The sequence below is a fragment of the Gobius niger genome, assembly GCF_951799975.1.
Source record: "Gobius niger genome assembly, chromosome: 4".
In the NCBI taxonomy this organism is placed as follows: domain Eukaryota; kingdom Metazoa; phylum Chordata; class Actinopteri; order Gobiiformes; family Gobiidae; genus Gobius; species Gobius niger.
In genome coordinates, this window is record NC_136855.1 from 26,687,722 (window position 1) to 26,707,287 (window position 19,566).

Genomic DNA, 19,566 nt, shown 5'->3' on the forward strand with positions numbered 1-19,566 from the left:
GGCCTCAGCTCAGTGGGTGCCACAGTGAGTGAGTGAGTGAGTGAGTGAGTGAGTGAGTGAGTGAGTGAGTGGGTGGGTGAGTGAGTGAGTGAGTGAGTGGGGGGGTCGAGTGAGTGAGTGAGTGAGTGAGCGAGCGAGCGAGCGAGCGGGTGAGTGAGTGAGTGAGTGAGTGAGTGAGTGAGTGAGTGAGTGAGTGGGTGGGTGGGTGGGTGAGTGAGTGAGTGAGTGAGTGAGTGAGTGAGTGAGTGAGTGAGTGAGTGAGTGAGTGGGTGGGTGGGTGGGTGAGTGAGTGAGTGAGTGAGTGAGTGGGGGGGTCGAGTGAGTGAGTGAGTGAGTGAGCGAGCGAGCGAGCGAGTGAGTGAGTGAGTGAGTGAGTGAGTGAGTGAGTGAGTGAGTGAGTGGGGGGGTCGAGTGAGTGAGTGAGTGAGTGGGGGGGTCGAGTGAGTGAGTGAGTGAGCGAGCGAGCGAGCGAGCGGGTGGGTGGGTGGGTGAGTGAGTGAGTGAGTGAGTGAGTGAGTGAGTGAGTGAGTGAGTGAGTGAGTGAGTGAGTGGGGGGGTCGAGTGAGTGAGTGAGTGAGCGAGCGAGCGGGTGGGTGAGTGAGTGTAGTGTAGAGCTCTGTCTGCTCTGTCTTTTGGTGTGAGTGAGTGAGTGAGTGAGTGAGTCTAGTGTAGATCAACATGTGCCCTGTTACAGTGGAAAAAGTGAGCTGTTTGTCCTTAGTAATTCCTGTGGCAAGGGAAACAAATGAATATATCGTTCTCGTCACTGTGTTTTCTATAAAAGACATGGGAGTGAATGGTTTCCTCAGCAGATGGCGACAAAGAGCGTTTTTGAAGCTTTCATTGCAGGCTAACTGAGGGTTGGTCGCAAACTATGAGGAAAAATATTGTGCGAAACCGTGTAGGGTAGAGAATACATTTGCATCCGTTGTGTTAACCTAAGATCAGATAACCTGATATTACTCAGAAGTTTGGCCGGAACAAACTTTATTATCTCGTGGGAGGAAAACAAACACGGCATGCACGCTGTCAGTTTTGTTGAGTTGTGCTCTGCATATTCGTGGGGCACAGAGCTGGAAAGTTCGCACTGTGTGGACAGTGGTTCAGTGAAGTAGTCAGCAACCCTTTTCAGCGAGCCAGCGGGTGAGTGAACTGCAAAGCCAATAGTCGCGTTGTGAATCTGTAGCCTAAATGGAATGTGTGGTTGTTGATTTTGACCTGGAAGCCTGTTTTAGATCAAATCTGGTAGTGATGGTACATGAAATATGTGTTTTAGGCTACTATTGGCTATTTGATATTATTGTACCTTTTTAACAGGTGCAGAGCCATGTCCCAAACGCATTGCATCATCCTTTTCTCTCTGTGGACCTTGATTTCTGGGTATTCAGATGACAGAGTGCGCGATCTTATGTCCAGATATCCTCTTATTGATGGGTAAGAGATTTGCTGATCATTAGCCAATAACGTCCTTGTGTCACACGAACTAACCAATCAAATGGTTTATTTTCTGTGCGCCTGTGTCCCAGCCACAATGATCTCGCTCTTCAGCTGAGAAAACTCCACAACAACCGTCTAAACAACGTTAACGTCAATAATATGAGCAACATTGCCACTGACATCACGCGTCTCCACGCTGGCCATGTCCAGGCACAGGTAATATCTATTATCATTTGAGGCACTGCATTTATTATTTAAGTAATAAAATGAAACAAAACAAAAACATTGTTTTAGATGTTTGCGGTGTATGTGATGTGCGGCGCTCAGGACAAGGATGCTGTGAGGTTGACACTGGAACAAATCGATGTGATCAGACGCATGTGCACGGAGTATAAGGACTTTGAGTTGGTCACGTCCGCCCAGGGTAGCCTATGTTTATGTATTTATTATTCATTCATTTTTATGTTTCGTTTATTCATTCATTCTTGATTTATCCATGAAATGTGTTATTGCAGAATTAAGAAATTCTAAGCTGAGGCATAAAATAGCCTGCATGCTGAGTATTGAGGGAGGCCACTCCATTGACAGCAGCCTGCCAGCTCTCCGGATGTTTTACCAACTTGGAGTCCGGTCTATGTCTCTCACACACACATGCAACACTCCATGGTAATGCATTTAGTCTTCATCAGACTAATCTGATGAACAAAATTTCATAGAGAGAGTGGAAAATTGATTATTCTTATCTTGCACATAACAACAGATAAGAAACAGATGTGACAAGATGCAGGAAAAAAAAAACAAGACATAAAATTTACTGCTATGCCTCATCGTTTCCTGAGTACTGTACCATTACTTTCCCAAAACCATGCACTGCGTTTTACATATCTGTGTGAACTACGTATCTATGCAAAACAGTAAATACAGTGCTTTGTTCATATCAGGGCGGAATCATCCTCAAAACTTTACATGTTTTACCAAAAGCAGAACGACAGCTTGACATCATTTGGAAAGGTGACCTGTTTTTTCACATTTCATGCGTGTCAGATCAATTGTATACATTTGTTGTGGCCGCAGTAAATTCTCTGTGGTGTTCTGTTGTTAGGCTGTGGTGGAGGAGATGAACAGGCTGGGGATGATAATAGACCTCTCCCACACTTCATGGGGCACGGCTCAGGCAGTGCTGAATCATTCTAAGGCTCCTGTGATCTTCAGCCATTCATCTTCATATACCATTTGCAACAATGACCGGAATGTACCCGACTGGCTATTGAAAGAATTGGTAAGAAATCACAGATTGCTCGGTAGGACATTAAAAATGACCTATTGGTGGGTTAATTGTGTTTTGAAGGCATAAAGCATTGAATTATTTTTGGCTTTTAACATGTGGTTGTTGCAATGTTACGCATTCGACAATTACTTACTGAACCTATATGAACATGCACAACAACAAAAAAGAAAACATGTTGAAACTGTCTTACAGAAACGTAATCGGGGTCTGATCATGGTCAATCTTCATACCAATTTCATTTCCTGTAAAAAGGAGGCAAACATATCTCATGTGGCTGGTGAGGAATATTTTCCGGGGACTATTTCATCTTTAAATACAGTGTTTATTTATTTATTTACAATTGCTTGCAGATCATTTTGATCATATTAAGAGGATCATTGGAGCAGACTCCATAGGAATTGGTAGTGACTTTGAAGGTGCTGTGAGGTATGAAGTGAGAAAAAGCAAGCTTGGATTGAATGGATTTGCTCAAAATGTCATCTTGTAAGTTTATCAATCTTGTTTTAGTTTTCCCAAGGGCTTAGAAGATGTATCAAAGTACCCCGCCTTGATTAAAGAATTACTCCGGAGAAACTGGACAGAGCAGGAGTTAGCAGACATTCTTCGACGGAACTTTATCAGGATTTTTGATGAAGTGGAAAAGGTATGACGCTTCACTGTGAATTTGGTTTGACTCAAAAGACAAACACGGGGCTGAACTTGTCTCCACAGATGCGTGACCAGTTGGTTTATGAACGGCCCAGTGAGGTGCAGATCAGCATGGAGGAAGTGCAGAACCCATGCAGGCTTGTGCTGAGGCACCCAGATTCAACCGGCTCTCTCTCCGAAAAGTCCCACTCCTCATCTGACCAATCTAGACCACTGTGCTTAGCTCTAGTCCTGCTTCTTTCTAATCTCATTTTACTTTAGTAATTTCAATGCCACACAGTCAGTCAACATGTAACGATTAAACAATGAAGAGCCGTGCATTATACAGTTTTGGTGTTCTTGACTCCACGTTGTTACTCCGCGAAGTGCATTAAAACTGTCAAATGCTCGGCTCTGAGTTATTAAATCTGCTTATGCCAGGGTCTCACAAACTGAAACTGTTCATTTTGGCCTGTTTGCTTTTTTTTAAGACCTGGGCAGGAGTTATTTAGCTTTTTAAGCCCTTTTACTTATAGCTAGTTCCAGCTCAATTGTTTGTCGTTACTATGGAAACAGCTGTAATGGAGTGATTAGTGGTGTGTTCATGGGTCCTTGGGAACTCGTGCGAACGACTTCCCCAGTTGGGAAATTCACGTGAACGCTCGCTCAACTGGGGAAAACAACTTGGGTACTCGGGTCAGGACAAGCACCTGACGTGGAAATCAGCTGATTTGTTCTTTTATCGTCTAATGTGAGCTTTTTAGTTAAACACTGCTCCTTTTTTTAGTTTAGTGTGAGCTGTTGTCATCCTCGAAGTAACAAAATTGCAAGTGAAATGCCTGACATCAACGTTAGCAAAAAAGTAAAGTTACGTGATTTAAAAAAAAAAGTTAACTAACAAACTAACGTTTCGCTTTTGAGATGCAAACACATTTAAATGATAAGCTTAGCTAAGCGCTAATCAATGATAAAAGATCATTTTTATTTGATGACATCAAAACCCCCACTTTCCCACATTAAAACCACATGAACACAAACCAACTGGGGACAATGACGTCACATCTCGGGAAAACGAGCACCCCAGTCCACATGAATGCATCAATAGAATGTGATTTAACTGTTGCTGGACTAACTGTGAGGTTATACGAAAATAATGCACGCCATTTAGCATTAGAAATCTCACTGACAATGGTGTAACCTAGGTTATACTCTGTGTTGCAACTATGCTGCCATAAATGAACAACATGGCACCGACAAAGCTATTTCTGCAGTGGTTTGATCCAAATAACACATTTGGAAGGGGATGCAACAAGATGTTGTAAGGCAAAGCAGCAACATCATTGCGGCAACGTGTTAGCCCACTTCCTGTGAGGTTGCGTTTCTGGTCTATAGAGATGGTCTGTTAGAGAGGTGAGCCTGTTCAAATTAAACCCATTTGATGTGAACTTTTTTTTATTGGAAAATGTTGCGCAGTGTGGCTTTAACTTAAGTTTTAAATATATAATGGAAACATTTAAATGACTGCATACTGTCACAATGAAAATCTGTGGCCCTGCTGCAAACCAGTATCAAAAAAAATGAGTAAAACACAAGTTTGTTTTTTTTGTTGTTTTTTATCAAAGTGTTTTGGCAAAAAACTATGTTCCTTGTCATATACACAAATATTCCATAAACATCTAACTTTTTTCATACATTATTTCTATCTTTGCTTAAAAACTGTAGCATCCACATATAGACACCTGTGTCAAAACTAGCAGCAACTATAAATTTGTGTTATCATTATTACAATAGCACTTTTGCCTGGGGAAAAGTATATAGAAAAATAAATAAATAAATAAAAAGTGTCCTTTCAAAAACTTATTAGTTCATGCTTGTATGCAAAGCATTAGACCTTCACTGCAAAATTGTAAGATGCTGGTCCACTCTTGAAGAGATGTACATAATACTGTATTATTAAACTAAGTTATATCAAAATAAAATAAAAACCTCTCTTAACACAATATTAAGCGTTGATTTCTGAAAGGAGCAGCTTTGATTGGCTACAACTGATGGAAGAGTGAAGAACATAACTATTGCCATTTTAGATTCTGAAAAGATAAAATCAACCTCCAGATGTCCTTTGTTTCCTGCAACTGTTTAATGTTCTTGGCAGCTGTGGTGGAATGCGGTCCGATCCAACAGGAAGTGGGCAGGTCATGAGTAGATGGTGATGACCTCTCGGCCTCCACCTCTGACCAATAACACTCGCTCCAGTCCCTCTGTCAGAACCTCCAAAAACTCCATATCTGAAACCAGGGTCAAAGAAATGCAAACATTTGCAAACATGACTAAACCCCCTATTTTTGATTGCAAACCAATCAATCAATCAATCAATCAATCAATCAATCAATCAATCAATCAATCAATCAATCGACACTGTATACATTTAGAGACAACAGCCAAAGGATACAGTTCTCGTCCCCGTCACTGTTCCTGGGTGGACCCGGCATGTTGAGCAGAACTAATCGAGCGTCGTGCGACCTGTTGACTATGACCTCATTCAACTTCACAGCAGTGTGCATTCGCCGGACATTGGACTGATCCCTTTAAGACAAGAATAATTAGTAGTTTCTCACATGCAGATAATCATTAAAATAGGTTGGATTCATACAAAAAAGCTTTAATATAGAGGTATAGGACCTTTTGACCTGGTTTATGGCCTACAATCTCTAATTATTGGGCCTATCCACATGCAAAACAACAAAACCAAGGTCAAGGTGTGATGAAAGGAAGGATCTTTATGCCAAGATCAAATTGCACTTTATTCCTCATGCAAAGTTGTGTTGGTTATTTATGTCAAAACAGCGAAATGCTCAGTTATAAAGAGGGGTATGCCATGAATTACGTTAAAGCACGGCAAGAGCACGGGAACAAAGCCTTCTCCAACAAATGCCAAAGATTCTCAATGACGTTAAGATCTGGACAGTGTGGTGGCCAAACCACATGCGAAAGTAATGTCTTATGCTCCCTGAATGACTCTCTCACAATGTGAGCCTGATGAATCCTGGCATTGTCATCTTGGAATATACCCGAGCCATCAGGGAAGAAGAAATCTACTGTTGGAATAACCTTGTCATTCGGGATGTTCAGGTAGTCCGTGGATGTCATTATTTTGGCACATAGTATTGCTGAACCTACATGACCAACTGGAACAACCCCAGATCATTACAATAAGTAAAATCCAGTTGATTTGTTTTTTTGGTCAGGCCGTGTATGTGCCTCTCGGTCTGGAACATTGAGGGGTTATCTTTGAAATTAAAACTATGCAAGTTTGCATACCCTCTACAGATCCTTCCAGAATGTCGTGAATGACGTAAAATATATATTTTTTTACTTACGGTTTGAGGCTGATGAGCTCCCGGAAGTTCTCAGGTGCATTCTTCTTGTTTCGTCTCTCTGCCTCCAACTTCTCTTTTGACCACGTCATCTGAACTTTGGCTGGTGGGGTCTCGGGGACCTCTTCCTCCTCATCAGAGTACAGGCTGCCCATGCGCACCAAAGAGTGCCTGTCTTTCACTAACTGGGCCTGACGAAAATAAACAGGTCAAAGAAGAACTCCGATAGGAACCTGCTGGAAGCAAATCATGCGGAGCATACTTCTCTTTGTCGTTCTGCTGTGGAGAGCCTCATTTGCCTCAACATCTGTGATCTCTGCTCCATCATTAGTGTCCGCTCATATGTGTATGCTGAGATGTCACTGTCATGCTGAAGAAGTTTACAAGTACACATTTAGAATTTCAAGCCAAAACTAAACATTTTGGAGATGTAATGAAACTGTACCATTTCTACAACTTCCACCTCAGCTTCAATCCTTAGCTGGTAAAGGAACGTGGCCAGATCCTTCTTCATCTGGATGCTGTTGTCATCCATTTGGGCAACTGTGAAGATGCGCATCCTGCATTTCCTCCAAACCTAGACAATAAATAATACAAATCATTATAGTTAATGCTCTATCAACAGTTTAAAGGTACATTATGTAACTTTTTTATGCACAAAAGTTGATATTAGTGCTTATTTGACCTTTAAGTGACCAAATGGCTGTGTAGGTAGTTGGCACGGCGCCTTTGCTTTCCATCACAGTGGTCTCTAGGATTCTCCAATCGTTTTTTAGGGTTTCTGGTAGGTAAGGCCCCATTCTAATCCCCCATAGATACAGATGGCAGCCTCATTTCGACTTCCAACAAGTTAAGCCATAAACCACGCCCCCGCAAATTCTCATTGGAGGTCGCTCCAAATGCAGCTTTTTCAGTTGTCTTTTTTAATATTGTCGTTTTACAAATGTCTAAAGTTAGGAATTAAGGTTAGAGTTAAGAAAAGGGATTTGGTTAGAGCTAGAACAATGTGGGGAGCTGGGTAATGGCGTAACTAATTCGGAAAGTGGAAAGATGCGGAAACACAATTCACAAAAGTCTTTTTAGCTGTAAACTTATTTATCACACACAAATAAAGTCAAGTTTAAGCTTGACTGCCCTGACGAAGACTCAGTAGTGAGTCGAAACGCGTTTCGACACGCGTTTAATAAATTTCACTCATAGCTGATTTTGTGTGCCTCAGATCTCATTTCCTTTTTCTAAAGTCAAGTTAAAATTGTGCCATTATGGATGTTTTTTTCACAGCAGACAGTCATACTAGCTAGTGTTAGCATCATGATAGCATTCTCCGTTTTAAGATAAGATAAGATGGTACTTTATTGATCTCACAGATGGAGAAATTTTATTTTAGTATTTGTGGGCTGTTGAACCACTTTGCTCCTCTCCATGCCTTTGTATTTGGTAGAAAACTATATTCATAATTCAGCATTTGTTAAAGTAGTTTTGGAGTAATTATAGAAAGTTTAGATGTTTCTCCTATTTTTTTCCCGCTTCAACTGCTACAAACATGACCATATGGGTGATTCCAGAGATGCTGTCTATATCTATACATCTGCGGGGCCACTTAAAGGTCAAATATATAGTAATATCAAGGGGGGTTCCGCATTAAAAGTTACATCATGTTTAAAGAAGAAAATAGCATGGGAAATTATTATTACTTTATGCTGTTTTAGCAGAAAAGGTAGCAACATCAGCATCCCTCCGTCATGGACAATCCACCACACATCGATATTGCCATCCGTGAAACGTTCATGGTTGCTGGGGTAGAATGACACATTTTTGGGCACCATCAGAGCCAAATGAGCAGCAGTGACACAGCGGACAGTGTCTGAGAAGAACAATAAATACATGCAGGGCTATAATTGGCACATTTTATCAAAAAACAGACCTGCATAAACCTGTAGTGTAACCGCTAGCAACTCACTGATGAATGTCTTCCAAGCGCGTGGGTCCTCACTCTGTCTCCACCCGTACGGCCATCCCATGACCACCGTGTTGTGCTTCATGCCGCCGAGACCGCAGGACTGGATGAGGTGAACGATGCCGTCACGCACTTTATTGGCAACCACGACCTGACAGAAGCCCTTGACCCGTTCAATCTCCATCATGTTTTTAACAGCCTGATAGGAAAAAAAAGTAACTTTTTAGTAGTGATGACGATGAGGTGATGTAGTGAGATTAAGTAAATCTTTCCATGGCTCGCTCCTACCTGTTCAGCAGCTTGCAGTTCTCCAAAGCTATCCAGAAAGTTTCCCTGGATGACTGTGCCCACAATGGTGAGCCCCTTTCCGGCTTTCAGTTGGGAAGCGAATGTGAGCATTCTGGGATACTTCACATGGAGGTCCTCATCCAACTTCAGCAGAACCAAAAGCTGGGGCCTGTTAGTTAAAATAGGCATGTTAAATTCCTTCTCCTGTTTGTGACTGATGACAGCTGAAACTGGGGACAGCAAACCCCCACATTAAACAGGAGGAAATAGTGTCACCACCAAGAGATAAAAAAGGAGTTTTTATTTATATCAGTTTAGGTTTGAAGGTTTAAGTTTGAAGAAGTGGTTCTGAACTGGTGGCTCAGAACTCAAAAGCAGGTCGCAGAACCATTTTCAGTGGGTTCCCAGAGTTGTTTTGATTATTATTATGTTTAAAGATTCAAACTGCACAGTGCTTCATGGGGTGGGTTTAAAAAAAAAAAAAATTGGGTCATGAGTCTTGGCTTGTTGTCATAATAGTTGATAACCACTGGTCTGAAGTCGGTGGAAATATGCAAACATTGAATCCAAACCATAATGTTAGAGTCAGTCAAATCTCTCTAATCTGTAATGTAATCCAGTTTTATAAACAGCAGTACCTCCAGTTTTTGGTATGTGGTGGGCCAACCTCCAATCGTAACAAGGCATAACGTGCAGCACTTAGGGAAAGTCCTCTTATGCCATCGCCCCACTCCTTTTCAGCACTGTTTAACATAGAGTGACAAGTTATAGTTAGCTGTGATGGATGCCCATTAAATTATAGATGAAATTCCATTGTAAACATTTTTTTTACCCTTGATATTCTATGTACTTGTAGATCATCCCAGCAATACCCATAGCCACAATGGCATAGTACCAGGATGAAATGAACATCAGAGCCACACACATACTCATCCCAAGGAATGATAATGTCCTACAGATGGGGCAAATAAACAGTGTTTTGTTTTTTTCCTTTTTATAGGCGAACATAATTTCTACCAGTAAGCACAAAAACAGGCACCTCACCAGTGATAGTATTTGAATCTTGGCCTCCAGTTTGGTGTGCGTAACAAAGTCTGCACCGCACAGGCCAAGTTTACAAACAGATAGCACATCAGAAAGAACCTACAAAAAATAAATTAGTAACATTTAAAAAAACAAAGAGGTGCAATGCATCAGTGAGCAATAAGTGAGGAATATGTTTTGCATATACAGTGTGTTGTTTGCATGTGGTTTGTTTTCTCACATGGAAAGGATAGGAGCTACCATGTCCAATGAGGCGATCAGTATACCCAGCTCAGCGATCAGTCCTGTTAGTAGCAGAGCCCATGTGGGTTCACCGTTATTCTTTCCGTGGCCAAATACCTAGAAGATGACAAATCCCCAGTGATTTGGCGCACTGCATATGGCTTTTAACAGTTCACATGCTTGTTAGATTAGGCCAAAGCTTCAAATCTACTGCAACATACAAGTCAGAATGTCAAATAATGCATAAACCAATAAAAGTCTTTTTCCATTTCTGGCCAAAAAATATATTAAACTTTTAATGGGTGTGTGGAAAACAAAAGAAATTCCCCACCCTGAGGAAAGGGATGATGTTGTCTTTGGCAATGGCCTGTAGAAGTCGAGGAGCTCCGGTCAGTGACTGCAGCCCAGCTCCGACGGTGGAGAAGAACGACCCAATCACAATGACCCAGGGAGACGGCCATGACAGAGTTCCCACCACTAAGTTGTTGTTGACTGCATCCCCGAATCTGAATTCACAAATTGTATGTCATTTCAAAGTGTTTGTGTAAAGCAATTTACCACGAATAGTGCAAAACCTACTTGTCTCGAAGAACAACTCCTTCAATGCATGCTCCAAAAAGAATCACAGAGGTTAAATCTTAAAACCAAATGTCAAGGAAATCAGCATATGTTTTATTATTGCAGCAGCAATAAATAACATAGCACAGCTGTTATTATCACAGAAGAAAGGATACAGACAAGGGAAGTGGTGGCTATTGCTAAGATAGTTCCTACTGGGATGGATTTCTGAGCGTCTTTCAGGTCACCAGATCTGTTTGAGCCTGCCATGATACCTAGATAAGACAATAAGAAAGCAAAACACAGTCGGCTACTAAATAAAAGGGTTGTCCCTTTTTTCAAAATAGCATATACAAGGTAGTCAGTAGTGAAAATAGCTGCTCACCTGTGGCAGAGGGGAAGAATATCCCCACGAGTAGAGTAAATGATGTTGTAATATCAGCTGTTAAATACAGGGACAGTTTCTCCAGACTCCCGTGAGCATCCACAGATTGTAGGCCTGGCTTTTCAAGGAGCTGCCCTTTGTACATGTAGTTGCCCCACATATTATCTGCGATGGGAAAAACGCAACCGCATTTACAGCATTTGTGTAAATGTTGGGCAAGCAAAAAGCAACAGAGAGGCTGAATTGTTACCTCGTATGATCCCACTGTTCAGGCCTGGGATGCCCTGGATCTCTGTTAAATTATTCAGAAGGAAGTACTCATCACACTGGCTACTGCTCAAGTTACCAGGAGTGCAGAAATTCTCCCACAACTGACTGGGCACTGTCATATTGCCACGCATTACAGTCTTGGCACACACGTCAAATTTACTGTTCACTAAAGTCCGGTTTCCTAGCATACAGATCCTTTGCAAGAGCAGAAAAAGAACAACATAAGAACATTAAACAACAACATTGAAGCAGAAACAGACATTTGAACTGAAAAAAACTTCCTGCTGAAAACAATGGCTTGCTTGTGTGTGTGTGTGTGTGTGTGTGTGTGTGTGTGTGTTTTTTTTTTTTTACAGACGCTCTTCCTGTGACTTACGGGAATTCTGGAGGATGGCTTATAGATTTCATTGCTCCGGCGTAAATGGACACAATTGAGATGATAACACAAGTGAGGAAGAGGGAGGCCAACTTGTTGACATACTTCACGCCCACAAAAACAACTACAGCCATCAGGCTCAGGCAAATGGACCCATACACTCGCATGTTGTTCAGCATGGCACTGTCAGTTCCGTGATGGTCGACGGCATGGAAGATAGCCGCTTGAGGGACTAGATATTTCTAAAAGTAAAAGTTTAAAAACAAAGTTAGATGACAGTAAAAACCCAGCATCACATAAAACAAAAAGAGGGTGGCTCGTTTGTAATGTAACAAACTAACCAGAAATATTTCAATTGCTCCAAGAATGTACATAGCTGAGGCAAACGTGGTGCCCAAGTAGAAGCACAGGCCTACAGCTCCACCGAACTCGGGGCCAAGAGAACGTGAGATCATGAAATATGATCCACCAGCTTCAAACAAACAAGATAAACAAGACTGTTACAACAAGGATCTTGCTCATCTACACCACAGCTAACACTCTGCTGCCATCTTGTGGACAAATGTGATACATGTATGCTGCCAGTCTTCAGAATTTGAGTGTGTTTATTACCTGGAACAACTCCATTTGTTGCAATGGCACTCATGGATATGGCGGTGAGCATGGTCTGCAAAGGCAAGAACACCATTAAGTAAAAGACCAAATTAAGATAACACCTTTAAAATTAAAGAGACTCATTTAAAGACTGATTTTTTGTAAAAGTACGGTGACAAGTAAAACAAGACAACCTATAAAGTTAAAAAGAGCAGAACATGAGTTTCTCTGCTAAAGAAGAGTTTCGTAGTAGACTACCCCTGTAATGCTGGTTATCCGAGTATGTGTGTGTGTTTGAGTGTGTACTAACACATATGCAGCACATAAGGACGATCAGAAGAGACTGCATGATGCCGGCCATCCCGACAATCCATGTCAATCGAAGAAACAGGATGACACCAAATATGTTCTGTAGACAAGGCAGGTAGACTCCCATCAGCGTGCCCATGCTGGGAGACTGAAAGAAGGGAGGGCTACAGTTAGAATGGGATGTACGCTCCATCGATCACTGGAATCGACTGTTGTACTTTTAAAGGTCATTCAATAAATCCAGCTTCCGTGTACAATCTAGATCTTCAAGGGCCACAGGGTTAGTGTGTACTCTGAAGCAATCAATCAACAAGTCTTAATACAAAAAGATTTCCGGACTTCAATAGGCCTAGTGTACAGTGAGTGTCCCTTGCCCATGTCTGACCTTGGGCGCATTGCCGCGGTCAGAGATCTCTTCTTCTTCATGTTCCTTGGCTCCTTGTGTGATGTTAGTGTAGTTGACCAGGCGGCTGAGCAACGATGAGACTTTGGGCCTGATGTCCAGCTCTTCCTAGTACCAACAGAGAGACTCTGTGAGTTTCAAAGTTTTGATTTTGCATGGTGGGCAAATCCTACCAAGAAAATAGTAAACCTCAAACAATGCCAGATTTTTGTCGTAGAAGTCATTCTTCTTTCCCCCGGATTCAGCACTGCTGAGAAAAGGGCAGTCTTCTGTCTGGTTTCCAAGTCCTGCAATTACACATATATAAAATCAGGACACATCAAAATAATTCCATGCACAGACACTACTGAACATCAACGATGATGGAAAAAGTTAAAGATTATAATTAATGTTTGAGTAGAATGTGAAGAGCTTCCAAACACAAATGAATGATAAATCAAATGTAAAATGTTATATAACTCAGACAGAGCTGAGCAAAGTAGATAGCAGGCAGTTAATGGAGTTTTTCAATCATATGTTTTTGTGGAAGTTTCAAGTGGAGGATTCTTCCAACCCACCAGTCAAATCAGCAAACCATTTCCTTTGAATGTCTGAAATGCTAGGTGCCTACCTTGACTCACCTGTGCTTGCGTTCTCACTGGTGCCTGTGTCGCTGGTGCTGAGCATGACCGTGCCCATGTGTAGTGTAGAGTGTAGTGAGTGTTGTGTGCTGTGGCAGTGGGGAAGTGCCAATGAGTATCCAGGACGCCCAGTCACTCAGGGTGAAACCAGCGGGGCATTTGACCGCAATGGTGCACAGGGAAGGTTGTGCAGGTTCAAAGGAGAAAGGCTACTTAGTGGCTGTTAAATTTGACAATTTACATTTGGTCTTACTTTTGACATCAGTTCGTTCAGACAAACAATTATTTTGTTGACAAAATTATGATATATGAACATTTAGGTACCCAAAAATGTATATCTTTTATTAAAATGGTGTAAGGAATTGCTCAGCACAGACCATCTATATCTATATCTCCGTGGACGTTTGTAAAAACAGTATAGACCTCTAAAAACTAAGAAAAAAATAATTGTTCAAATTCAAACTCTTTCAGTGAGAGTTTTGGTTTTTATGTTTGTTTTTGTTTCTTTTCCTTTAGCTTTCATTGGGTTAATGTGGAATGTTCTTTGTAATCTAAATGTATGCTACAGATTTCAACACGTTATTGAGGGGGAATAAGCAGAGCTTGGGTTGCACTACCCTCTAGTGTTGTATTTTTGTAAGTGCCTTCAACAATAATACGCACTGTGTGTGTTTGGATACTGTGTTGGGTGGTGCTTAAAACAATTTGTTACTTATTGCACAGAAATTGCCGGTACATTGCAGTTCTGGTAAATGCAAAAATGTGCACAAAGGTATTATTCATTAAGGGGGTTGTTTTTCTGTTTGTTTGTTTTTTTCAGTTTTACTTAATTGTTTTGGTGGATGGCCATTTGTGCTCGCTAACTAAACTTTGAGGTAAAGGGACAACAGGGAGCCATTGTTAATAATAAATGTCAAGTTAAGAAGATTAGGAGGTCTGTTATGAAGGCACACAAAAGTTACACTGAGAGCACAAAACACAGCACAAGTGACAAGTTGCAACGTGTTTGGATAAAAAGTCCATGGACCAGTTCAGTCAGCTTTACAAACAGTTGTTTTAAAAATGTGCTAAAGTGTATTGGATTAGATTGGAAAACTTTTTCATGTTAAGCATCTACAGTGCATTTGCAAACGCATCAGGATTGAACAGCAAGTAATCAAAAGGTTAAATGTAAACTCGTCAGAGATACAAAAGCCACAGGTTGCCCTTTCAAAATCCGATCACAGAAAGCAATATCACAGATCATTAGCCTCTTAGGCGGTTAAAAGCCTCTTTGCTGAATTTCCTCTTTAATGAACATTTAAGACTTAACAATGAGTACAGCTTAGCTCAGTCTTTAGGCTTTGTGAACTCTTGTTGTCAACAATGTGTGAACTTGCAGAGTAACAACATCAACACACACGCGCACACACTCTGCTCTCAGTGCTCTTTCGCAAATAAGGTTGTTGTGCACGCAAAACAGAAGAGAAAAAAAAATCGAAGCCAAAAAAAGCCAATGACTGTTACGTTATGTATTCTCCACAGTTTTAGCTCACTCCTGTAGAAGGAACAGTAATTGCCCCATGGCTGAACTGAAGTCAGGAATGTGATCCCGCTGTGCTAAGACATATTAGCTTTGATGTGCGTGCTAATGATCAAAACAGAAACACTGCAGTCTGAAATGGGGCAATTACAAGTGCACTGTAACTGAATTTGAATTAGGTAAGTCAGGTAAGGTGAGGTAAACTGAGGAAAGATTCGGACAGGTACAACAACAACAACAACAACAACAACAACAACAACAACACATGCTGTGTAACTGGTACCACACAGCAACACAATAACACTCAGTTATCACAAATGGGCGAACTTGTGTTTTCATTGGATAGGAAATACTTTATAGGAAATATTGCGTATCCCAATTTTAAAAGGCGAGATTAAAGGGGAGTTGTATAATAATGCTGGGGGGGGAACTTGGATTTAGATTCAATTTGGGATTTTGATGATTGCTCAGGTTGAGATGAATTAAAATGAGCGTGAGTGTGGTTGTCTTGGCCCGCGTGTGTGCAGTAGAATAAAAAGGTGTATGTATCCAGTGGTGGTTGTTTGCTGCATTTCTTCCAGCTCATTCGTCATCACTGCCATACTTGTACATCTCAAGGGGCATATCAGGAATTCATCACATTTTTTCCAGTAAGAGCACCGACTTCACAAACCAAGTAAAAACTTAGAAGTAGGTGTTATGAGTCAGCTTGATGTGTGAAAAAGTGATTTGCTTAGTTCTGAAATTGCATGATTATAACAGTTTTTGGCAACGAGCTGGACCACCAACAACAAGACCAAAAGCAAACCACAGACAGTCCCAAAGGGAAAGTTAGTTCAGCCGAGTTGGTCCGCCCAGTCACAATGACCCCACTGTAGCCACAGGACATGGTCAGAGTTCCCAGAAACAGACTGTGCACTGTGTCACATCCTCTGAGCTGCTGACATCACACTGCCCCTCTGACACACAGCATGTTGCACCCCAGTACCAGCCTCCTACGCCCTTCCTCTCCCACTATGAGGTCACCCGAACAGTCAAAACTTTGCTAAATATATCCCTAAATACATAGCTAGAAACATAAAGCTCAATTTCAAAGCACATATGCAGGACATGTGGGGTTACGACGGCATCAGGAGCCGACCACGTGTGTTGTCCATGGCAACATGTTTGGCTTTAGTTCAAAACCATAATATATTTCAGTCATATGTTTCACTTCTTCACCCCAGGAAATGCTCTGTAGTGGGTTTGAACGGACTTTGACAGCAAGACGCAGGCAGTAAATTCCCATGCCGTAAGGGTTATTTTAGGCCACAATATCTCTCCCACTGACCAAAACTATAAAGGGGCAAAGTACAAGAGGAGAAACTATTTTCAATCTGCTGTGAAAAGTCATCTCTGTATATTTGTCTGTGACACTGGTGCCTGGAGTGTCCTACATAAGGCTTCACAACAGGTTACAATGACTCTGAATATTAGAGAGATGAAGTTTTTTTCAGTGTGTCTATAGTTAGAAAGACTACCAGACATTTGTGGCCCTTTTAGTGCCTCAAACTAGTGCCCCACCCGTTTGTTCTGCCCTTTACAACTTTTTTCCCCTGTGCTCAACCCACACAAATCAGTAGCTTGTCTATGTTCTTTCTTGCCCTTCCATTCCCTGCAGCTCTTGTTTTTCCAATGCCTATACGGTTAAAACTAATGAATGAGATATGCATAGGCATATGCACGTGGGGGGTGCTCCTGTTCAGCCAGTATGAAAGCAAATCCCCCATGCTCCTATCTTTTGTATCGAAATGAACTCGAGGCTTTTCTTGTAGGGGTGGCATTCTGCTCCCGCAACAACCCCACCCCCTTCCTATCCTTTCTGAGCAAGATTCTCACGCCTTTCATTGTGTTCTGTCAGAGTTAAGACTTATATTCACTTTTTGTAGCATAGGCAAACTCAAATGTTGACCTAAATAGAAATGAAGCACATAGAAAACTTGTCTTCAGTCTTGATAAACTACTTGTTGTTGTAGTTGTTGTGGACACTAGACTGTGCTGTGATTTACACGTCCAATGAATAAAGTTTTGCTCACTGCACATAAACATTAATATGGCTGTATAGAATGGAAAGCGTAGAGGGGAAAAGAGTTTTGACTCACCATCTGAACCAACAGTGTCTTGATGGTCAGTGCAGTCTTGGCCAGTGTCTCTGTAATCCACCCAGTTGACCCCCTCCAGGCTGTCATAGCTGCTCTGTCCTCTGTCCTTCACTGGCACCACTGTAAAATGAGGCATGTTTTCATCACAATGTATCCAAGCCTAGACTTCTCATAGCAAGTTAGCCTGTTAGCCAGATCCAACTAAACTAATGGCAACTACATTCCACTAGACTGCGCTCACTTCCTCCAAGGGATGACCATACTCCCCGCCCATGGGACATCCCCCTTTCGGGGCTTCATTGCCTAGAAAGACACTAACCATGCAGCAAAATCTGTGGTGGTGGTGGGCTACTGTTATTACCCCCAAAATCAGTAGAGAGAAGGCGTGGGATCAGATAAAGCTGCTGTCTGTAATCTATCGATAAAGTCGAACTTTGAAACTTTGAATCCGATAGAGACCAATCTTTAGCACCCTCTAACCAGACTAAACGTGGCAGTCTGGAAAATAGTCAAACTAACAAACTAGAGGAGGAGTAAAACAAATTACTCCTCTTTGAAATAGGACTATGAACTTGCACATCAAAAGCCTGTTTTGAAAGTAGCTAGTGTAAAATAAAATAATGATAATTATTTTTATTTTTTTATTTTTTTAAAAAAAGGCTGTTTTGGGGAGGAAAAAGACATTAAGCTACAATTGCCTTTCATAACAAATTCAACAACAACAACAACTATTGTTCTTCCGTCTCAATACACATTTTTACCCACACGATCAGGCTTATTAAAATATCTGATAATGTTTTACCTTGAGAGAAGATATTTCCTTCACACTGTTATGCGCCATGCAAACTAACGGTGCCAAATACGTCATGTGACACTATGTCGAGGAAAGCGCCACTAGATGGCAGTCTCTGAACGTTAAGAAAGGCGTACGTAGCCTACGTGCAAACTTCACGCACGTTATACTTTTATTTAAAGGTTACCTTTACATTAGGTTAACATCTATCGTTAGTTAACGTTAGCTGCCGATATCTCATCCACTTATTGACCAGGTAGCGAGGTAGCTTAGCAGAGAGCTTAAAGGAGTGATGTCATAACATAGCAAAACAAAATGAGAGTGTCATCACCATGGTCACCACACACAACTGTTACATAGATAAACACTCAAAACACTTTATTTGAATCTCCTGCTGAAATAACAACAGGTTTAAGGCTGTTTACACCTAATTCGAACAATATAGCTCACAATTTCTCCAGGAAAAATGAAGATATTTTTTATATATAAATGACCTTCATTGTGTATGGAAAAAAAAAATGCTGCTTCACTGAAATAAATTGATTAGGCTATTACAACAGATGCTATCCATCTAAATAAGACATATTTTCAAAAGCATTAAAACCACATGCACTTTAACTAACTTTAGGTCTAGGCTACGATGCTACGTTAAACGCTGCGGCATTTGATCAAAACGCTACTTTCTTGCATTTAACTTAAGAGGCCGCTACTTAATACAGGGCAAACACGTTAATTGGATGTGAAAGTTTCGCTCCCCCATCTCTTGCACTGACATTGATTGGGATTTTCTCGTAGCCTGCGGTGCTTGAGGAGACTTAAGTCGATCCAATTAACGTTACCGTTGGCTGCCATCATTAGTTTGACCTGGCCCCAAGGGAACTTCTCTTGGTCTTCACCTCTGCTGTGGACAATAAATGCCAGCCAGCAACCCGAAATGTTTTGCACATGCCACTTGCTCTATCTTTAAGGTCTACATCAGATGTGCTAAAAACACAAAACATAAAAGACAAAATGTTGAACCTACCTTCAGGTGCAGGACGGGACATTTTGATGCCCTCAGGCTTTTGCCTGCATTTTAAATAACAACAGCAGGCTATTATTTCTGTCACTATGGAGTTGCAGCATCATCACTGTCTGGGTTCAAAAGGCTTTAAGCACAGAACTTTGTAAACATACAAATTATTATTACAAGAGGTTGGCAAAGTTAGATAGTCTGCTCTGGAGGGATGCTCTGATGTGAACACCTCAGATTTCTTGACACAAATTAGGGTTAGGACCAAGGATCTGGTGGAAGGTTAGGGTAAGGGTTAGAGCAGACTAGCACTATACAACCAACAATATACTATAATAATATAATG

General features: G+C 41.3%; 2 protein-coding genes across 2 annotated transcripts; one reads left to right on the forward strand and one right to left on the reverse strand.

The window, feature by feature from the left end:
• The first annotated feature begins 886 nt into the window (after nucleotides 1–886).
• On the forward strand, nucleotides 887–3,829 carry dpep2 (dipeptidase 2). The gene is made up of 11 exons (XM_079555744.1): nucleotides 887–1,143; nucleotides 1,318–1,434; nucleotides 1,527–1,653; nucleotides 1,732–1,861; nucleotides 1,953–2,103; nucleotides 2,379–2,448; nucleotides 2,540–2,716; nucleotides 2,918–3,002; nucleotides 3,076–3,151; nucleotides 3,233–3,368; nucleotides 3,437–3,829. Exons 2-11 carry the CDS (start codon nucleotides 1,328–1,330, stop codon nucleotides 3,632–3,634), a joined length of 1,257 nt encoding a protein of 418 aa, XP_079411870.1. The 5' UTR covers nucleotides 887–1,143; nucleotides 1,318–1,327; the 3' UTR covers nucleotides 3,635–3,829.
• Nucleotides 3,830–4,972: 1,143 nt separating this feature from the next.
• On the reverse strand, nucleotides 4,973–17,663 carry slc12a4 (solute carrier family 12 member 4). The gene is made up of 24 exons (XM_079555822.1): nucleotides 17,416–17,663; nucleotides 13,322–13,419; nucleotides 13,115–13,240; nucleotides 12,731–12,877; nucleotides 12,439–12,493; nucleotides 12,168–12,298; nucleotides 11,827–12,068; nucleotides 11,431–11,645; nucleotides 11,181–11,345; nucleotides 10,972–11,070; nucleotides 10,817–10,874; nucleotides 10,569–10,743; nucleotides 10,236–10,354; nucleotides 10,016–10,114; nucleotides 9,804–9,923; nucleotides 9,610–9,714; nucleotides 8,972–9,140; nucleotides 8,687–8,882; nucleotides 8,421–8,590; nucleotides 7,172–7,303; nucleotides 6,989–7,096; nucleotides 6,730–6,917; nucleotides 5,802–5,935; nucleotides 4,973–5,637 (listed from the first exon to the last, which is right to left on the reverse strand). The coding sequence occupies exons 1-24, from the start codon at nucleotides 17,549–17,551 to the stop codon at nucleotides 5,546–5,548; spliced, it is 3,279 nt and encodes a 1,092-aa protein (XP_079411948.1). The 5' UTR covers nucleotides 17,552–17,663; the 3' UTR covers nucleotides 4,973–5,545.
• Nucleotides 17,664–19,566: the final 1,903 nt, after the last annotated feature.